General features: G+C 41.5%; 1 protein-coding gene across 8 annotated transcripts in view; it reads right to left on the reverse strand.

The window, feature by feature from the left end:
* Positions 1-7,721, reverse strand: part of relch (RAB11 binding and LisH domain, coiled-coil and HEAT repeat containing) — a 34,133-nt gene extending 26,412 nt beyond the window's left edge. For all 8 annotated transcript variants that reach the window (XR_011910184.1, XM_072378048.1, XM_072378047.1 and 5 more), the window contains exons 1-2: positions 7,193-7,721; positions 1,686-1,775 (exon numbers count right to left, since the gene is read on the reverse strand). Coding sequence is in view for 7 of the 8 variants with exons in the window: in XM_072378048.1 (XP_072234149.1) it covers positions 1,686-1,775; positions 7,193-7,646 (544 nt within the window). In the remaining variant the exon portion in view is untranslated. The remainder of the gene's footprint in view (positions 1-1,685; positions 1,776-7,192) is intronic.
* Between the last annotated feature and the right edge of the window lie 48 nt (positions 7,722-7,769).

Here is a 7,769-nt window from a genome sequence, read left to right on the forward strand (position 1 = left end):
GTAAAAAAAAAAACACACGCAAAAAGTAAAAAGCGATGGAGCAGGGAAACACGTTTGCATACGTGTGCACTGAAAATCTGCTTTTTGGATCTGATCGGATGTTATTGTTGTCCTAAAATATACCATCACAGCGGGTTTCACACTTCTTAGTTCAGGGGTTTGATCATGCCAGCAGAGAAAGTGTGAAACCCCGACACGATGATAGACAGTATTTCAGGATACATCCTATTTTGTTTTGGTTTTTTGGTAACTTTTCAGGACAGTTTCAAATAGGAAATGTCCAACACATTAGCGCTCGATCTCACATCTTTTCCCACCAGATCTAAGAGTGCACAAGCTGCAATCGGTACAAAATGGGAAAAAAAACAACAACAAATTAAAAACGGGAGCAGAAAAAGAAAAAAAAAAGAAGGAAAAAAAGCTAGTCTGGATGGAGTGACTTGTCCAGAATTTCACTGGGGTTTGATCAACGTCAGGAGGAAGCCAGAAGACCCAGAGTCAGACAGCTGGGGGCAGGCAACTTGGCAAGAAGAACAGGTTGAGGGGGATGAGAGCAGGGGTGGTTGACAAGTGAAGAGAGGATGGGGGAGGGTGCCAATTATTTGGACAGGAAATGAATGTGAGTAGAGGTAAATTTAAAAAAGATGGATCTTTTGTCTGTGAGGTGAAACGAACATCTCTGCTGCATGGTTTTAGCTGTACTCTCATTAAGTGATGCTGTGTGTGTCATTATCAACTGATCAGCTGAACAGCCCCAAACTGTAAGTAAACCATTTAACATATAAGGCACTTACAATACTTTTGATTTAGAAATAGTCATGCTTTTCTTCTGTTTATTCACATTCCAGAAATCCAGCTTTCTGGGGCTCAGTGACTGACATTTACCAACCAAAAGAGTGTAATGCATTACGTTAAGCTTTGTGTTGTGGTACTGATGTGTTCATGTTGGCATCTATGAAAGACAGAGCAGATCAAGGTGACATCTAGATAACATGAACAGTCCCTGCACGGCATCATAGTTTCCTCTGCATTCTGCAACAGAGCAATAAAGACTTTCTTAACATGTTTGTTTGTCTTTCGTCAGCAGCCTAAAAAAAAAATCACACAACACCTGAAACACATGAATAACTTGCTCATATTTAGCAGCTGCTCTTCGAGCCGGCGTTGTTTGAGTACGCGTTATTCGTGTCAGACAAAGCTGTGAATGTAGATTTCAGTGAAACTATCGAGCGGTGTGTCACGACAGAGCCGGGGGGGAAAGGGAGTGTGATTTGGAAGAATGCTGAGACAGACCCTGTACCAGAAATACCACGAGCAACTCCACAGTGTGACGGCTGACAGGAGGAGGCACAAAAACCTCAACAGAGGTGAGGAAAGAAACGCACACTGCATGTGAGAATGTGTGTTTCTTTTCCCAAGAGATTACAACCTTCTGTCAATTAACATTATTTCTAGTGGGTGGTTAAAGATATCATTAAAATCATGTTAATTTACACCAGCTGTTAAAGCAAGCATGTTAAAGCAGTGCCACTTTGACAGAACCCTACCCTGACATCGGTGTTACAGGCATTTCTGCAGCTTTCCTCTACGGCCTTTTCAGCTAATAGCTTTTTCTCCTGATCTTGTACCTCCCAAAGGTGAGTCGGGTCTCTTGCGTGGAGCCCTGACAGTACGGTTCATCTTACCTGCCACCCGTTCATCCGTCTCTCGGTTGCCGTCATCTGAGTAACGCGCAAAGTCCAGAGAGTCCAAGGTGCTAATGCTGCCTGCTCGATCTGAACAGAGACACAGACACGGAGGTAGCGGTGAGACGAGTACACGATCACACGACTGCACAGACAATCCTGCAGCTCAGACAGTTTAGCAATGAGAAAACACATTAGGAAAGCCTTGACAAATACTGCTTTAGGTTGCTTCAGGGTTGAAGGAATGAAGGCTCACGGTGGGATCAATTATTTTACTTATGGACTCTTAACCAGTCAAATGAAAAATTTAGCTCCTGGGAGATTTAAATTTTATACGGGAGAAATAACTCCCACGCTGCTCTTGGGGAAAACTAAATCGGTCATAAAATCTCTAACTTTGCTTAACTTAATGGAACCGCCCACTCTAACCAAACAGCAGCCTTACAACTGAGTGCAGTAAGAGCAAACACAGCGTTCCCTGAATGCCCAGATAAAGCTGATAAATAAGAATACTCATGCTCACATTTCACTGAGCTAGGCTGCCCTGGTATCTTCATCAATGGTGTTAGCTTTCTTTCCGTTGCAATGCAAGTGTGAGATTGGCCTGCTTGCTTTGTGATATCCAGATACAGTAGAAGGTCAAGCCAAACAGGCTGTGTGAGTAAAGATTAGGAAAAACACCTAATAACCTAACAGAGTCATTGTTGGTGCCCACCATTAGAGTTGTTAATGTTCATTTGCTGTCTGAAAGCTTCCTTTGAGTGGATTATTACTTTAGATCATTAAATACAATGAGATTTGAAAAGGAAAAAAAAAAAGTTGGTAGAGAAGTGGCAGAACTGTAATCTAACAAAGCCAATAAGAGTAATACTTGACACAAAAAGACACGTTTCATTTCTCTCATTTCATTTATTGCTGCATATGAATCTTCAACAACCTCAAAAACTATGGGAGAAGCGTACGGAATAGATTTTCTCTTACGGTTTGCTGTGCATCACGTGTTCAAATGAATGACCACACAGCTTGGAAAAGTGCACACACCCTGAGTCCTGTGACTGCACAGTGAGAGCATGTCAGCCCTGGGTGACTTCTTCTATGCGCGTCATTGTTCGTTCCGTCGTGCTCTTTTCAACTCATCTGCCTTTCCTCTGGAGAACACGCCACGGTTTTATCAAGAAAAGGTTTTTTTCTTGATAATGTGCGCAGATTTTTGCTGCGAGTGGCTACGATCTTCCCAGCAAAAATGTACGGACACTAATACAAGAAACAAGAGAGAATGGAATACCAGGAGCGAGCCAACAAGCTCATTAATTTTAATTGAGGGATGTTTTTTGGCTGATGACTAAAGCCTGGGTTAGAATGTGCTTATGAAGAGGGAACAATGGGCTCAAACTGTAAAGAATGCACAGACAGGAACAAAAAAACTGTACACAGCATCATAGTAAATGTATTTCATAAGATAACAACACTTTTGTGTGACTGTGTGAGTTTTTTGCTCTTCTTGCTGTATTTAGTAGAACCAACAGAAGTCAAATGCCAACATACAGTTTTATTACAGCGCACTGCTGCTAAGATGCTTTCACACAGACAACAACATAAACCTGCACAAAACCACCTGCAGACACACACACACACACACACACACACACGGTGGAGGCTTGCCAGTACAATATCAACAATATCATTAATCACATTCTCACAGAGTACCAACTCCCTGCCTCCAGACAGAAAAGGATGGGAAGACCTGAGAGAGCATAAAAGATATGGCACACTCATAGGAAATGGAACTAGATGGCAAGGGTGTGCCAATCCACTGGCTAGCTATTGCTATTGGTTGATATTTATTTTAAGTAGTTTGATTGGATTCCCTCTTTAAGTTGAGAGGGCTCTGTCTTATTTCTTTAGAAACTAATGTTCTATCAATCTGCACCAGGAATACTTAATAACCGGGGTCAGCAGTTAACACACTCTCGAGTGAAGCATAAATGAGAATCTTTGCACTTTTTTCTGGTGTCGGCAGTGGCAGCGGGTGTCAACAGTAAAACAAGCAACACTGAACAAATGCAGGAGCGTCTTTGCAGAGATGAGCAGCATGCACAGATCGAGAGAAACTAACCTTCTTTGAAAAATAAAAAAAAAAGTACTGTTGCATCACTGTTAGAGCAATAAAAGCTTCCTCATGAATGTTAATCCACCGAAAGCCAAACATGGCCACATCCCAACCCCAAACGTCTCAAAGTTTGGACCAAGATAGCTGCATTTTTATCTTTTATTAAACTTAAGATGACATTTTGGGAATAGTTTAATATGTCATTTTATGAGGTCATTGGATGGATGGATTTATTTTAAATGATAGGTTTAGCTTTTAAAAATGATTAAAATAGAATGGACAAATGAGATAAAGTTATTGTTGTTCTGCATTCTATTTCACTGAGATCCCTCTGTTTAGTATCATGTTACCAATCAAGTGCGTCCCTCTTCAAAGCCTAAACTCTAAACTCACTTTCTGCCAGTTCAGCTTTGCAGCTCTGATAAGATGAAGGAAATGTAAGCTGTACTTTCCCTTTGATTCAAAAGAGTCTGATCTGGAACTTAAGTAAACAGAAAAACAAATAAATACATGAATGAATGCATAAACACATTTCCCAACTTTGGTGGCCAGTTGTGCTGAATAACCTTTAATGACCACAATAGTTGGCAAAATAGTTTATCACATATTTTCATGCACTTGTTTCTGTCTACAACAACAAACAGACATTCAATTTCTTGTGATGAAACCACATAAACTTGAGAAATACACCAGCTTACTGTAAATCCAGTGTGCAACAATTAACATGCCGTCCCTAAAAATCTGTCATATGACCAAATAACTCCCACGACTATCCAATGATGGGGGAGAGATTATCATTCGTGCCACCTTGCTGCGAATTAACAAAGTGGTGGGAGATGTCTTGCTGTGTCATGTGGCCAAGAGCAACAGCTGCAGATGCAGCAGCGATTATCCATGAACACTGTCACTGCAGTATACTGCTTCCAGCTTACAGGCACAGGCTGTGTATGCGTTTCAGCTTCCATTTTGCATTTTATGTGATATAAGATGATACACGGATCTGTATCAGAGAACTCAGGACCCCTCCGACATCAGGCAATGCAAGAAAAACATCTTTTAACACTAAATGGATTGAGCATAGTAAAGCAAATTAACATCGAATGATGGATCATTTCGACAACTCAGTGGTTACCATGACAACACGTCACAACATATGTTGGGACCACACCATGGACTTTTTCCAACACCTTCACACGGTCCGTAGGCTGAAATAAAGTCCAACACAATATGTAAAGGAAACGGTTACGTTATTTAGAATCTATATTCTTCAGAGTTTTCACTCTCAAAGGCTTTTTATTGAATATGATGGCTTCATTTGAAAAGAGAAACTTACTACAGAGGAGACCTTGAAAGGTATCATCCCCTCTTTAAGAACTTCATAAATATGTTTGAATGTTGCACTGCAATCGGGGAATCCTGTAAACATAAGGATTATTCCATTGATCATGAGGTCTTGGCCGTCAGATGGAGAAGAAATATGACACAGCCTTTTAGGCAGCATCTTTCTTGTCTACTATTATTCTTTTTTAATTAATTTTTCCTCCCATCTATAGTAGATCTGACTTTTCACTTTCCTCTAAATTTCATCATTTTGTGTACCAACCCTGGCTCATCAACAACTAGTAAGACAGAGATGAACATTTCGCTACGACGATCCTTTCAGTACCGCAAGAGGGGAGCTGTCAGCCTCGTCATGCTTTTCAAAGACACCGTTTTTTCTGCTATCCTGTTCCAAACCTTTTGGGGGCTTGTGTAACCACCAGATCTTTACAGCTAACGTGCACATCTTTGAAATTATGTTTTATGCCATGGTTTCTGTAGACAAAATCACTATTCAACTGTACGAATGTGATTTTACTGAAATGCACGGGACACCAAGAATCTGAATAACTGTCATCTGCATTAACAAGCCGATGGCCGGTAACAAAGACCCTCACTTGACTACACAACAGCTTTATGGCAGGTCAAGTCATTGTTCACTGCTACAAATCAATGTGCTCTCTTTCTTCAACATAGTCACCATATGCTTTGGTTCCAAAGACCAGAAAAGTGCAGAATTTCCAACAGTGAGAATGAGAATTAATCTTCGAGACCAGTCGCTTCGCTGGCTTTGAAGAACTTTCAGTTACACATGCAGTGCCAATGTTGTGTTATAACAGAGCGATCCATAAACTAAAAACACTCACTTTAATCTGTAATTGTAGGGAGGACAAAGTGAAATGAATGACCTAAAATGACCCCGCACAGCAACTAAAATGTAGCAGCAATTTGATTTTACTCTGCCTCAATTATGATAACACATACATTCTATTTTTCTCTGCTTGAAATTATAGTCCAGGAGGCACTTCCATCTTCAAGCTCAGAAGACCACCTGTTTTCACAGAGATGAGTGAATAAATAAATAAGTAAATATCTTATTTATTGACTACTTTTGAGCAGAGTAAAGAAAAAAAAAAATCAACTTATGTTAAGAGTGATGAATATGGGGGTGTTCGGTAGGAAGTGTGACTGTCAATTTATACCTATTGCTGTCCATCCTACTCTTTCCCTGCTCCCAAACTATATCAGCAGGATTAGTCATTTCCATATCCACATAAGCCAATAGCTTATTTTTTTCAGTGCAGTATTTCAAAACCAAGTTTATGCTGCTCCTTGAGCTCTACAGCAGGCTTTACGTGTGGCTTGGGCAGGGATTGTGGTTACCAATTGCATGTCAAGCCAGTTTATGGGCCAAGAACCTTCCTAGCCATCATTCAGCTGGTTAAAAGTGGATGAAGGTGTAACAGATTATGATTTTCAATAGTTGGTACAGAGCAATATAACCATTTATTGTCCACTAAAGCCAGATAATGAAGTTTCAAAGACCGATCATAAGGTCTAATACATCCCTGTGTTCTCCAAAACAAGATAAGAACATTTCTGCTAACTATAGTCTCCTGTTAAAACTCAAATAAAAAAAAAGCAGACTGTACGAGAATCCAGTTAATTTCTTGACTATATTTTCTATTTATCTCGCTGATCCTCACCTTTGACTTCACGGTTTTCCTACAGTGCTCAGTTCAACCAGTCTGTCACGATATCACGCATCTGTCCCCAAGAGCAATCTTCTTCCAGCAAGCTGACATTATGCTGTGGCCTAGTCACATTTCTGTGATTCCCTGGTGCTCTGTTCTAGCTGCCAAGACCGCTGACCCACAAAACCCGTTTAATGACTGCGGCCCTCGAGCGGTAGGGCATGAGCAGCAAGCTGATACCTCAAGATCAATTGACTTTAAAAAAAAAACAATGTTTTTAAGCTAACGCTAGCCAACTAATGGGTTATCTTTGTATAAAACCACATTAACTACAAAGCATGCGACTTGCACTTGTAGCATCGAGAGCAGCTAACATCACTTACTCAGTGGTCCTCCAGGTCCGAGTACCTGGTCTTTGGCAGGTGGAGTGCCGCTCTGTCGCTCGAAGTTGCCAGGGTTGGAGAAATAATCCCTCAGCCGCGGAAGCTCTCTGCCTGCTTCCAACAGTTCAGTGTGAAACTCCAGGGCCGTTAGAATGTACTGGTCCCGTAACAACTGAGTAGCAATGACATCCACAGATACTCGTGTATCGGTGTTGCCTGCCATAGCGGAGGTGGCCGCGGCCGACACCGAGATGCCCTCAACGCTGGGGCTCGTCCGGTTGCTAGACAGCAGGAGCGTCGGAGGCTCGGCGTCTGCAGGCGGAGAGAAAGGATTGCCTGGCGGTGGTCCTGGCGCTCCGTCACTCGGGCTTCTCTCTGTGTCAACTGTTTCATTAGGACGCCTTTCAGCTTCTTCTTCAGAGTCACTGAGATTAAACGGGTTGACCGACGCCATTTTTTCACTATAAAGATGTTTTAGCAACCTAAGCTAGCTAAGCTAATCAGACCCGCTTCTTCCTGAATGGATAGTGATGTAGGTGGCTTTTACGAGGAAAAGGAATACAAGACTATGATTGGC

This window comes from Leuresthes tenuis, unplaced genomic scaffold, assembly GCF_036924035.1.
Source record: "Leuresthes tenuis unplaced genomic scaffold, fLeuTen1.0.hap1 SCAF_24, whole genome shotgun sequence".
NCBI lineage: Eukaryota > Metazoa > Chordata > Actinopteri > Atheriniformes > Atherinopsidae > Leuresthes > Leuresthes tenuis.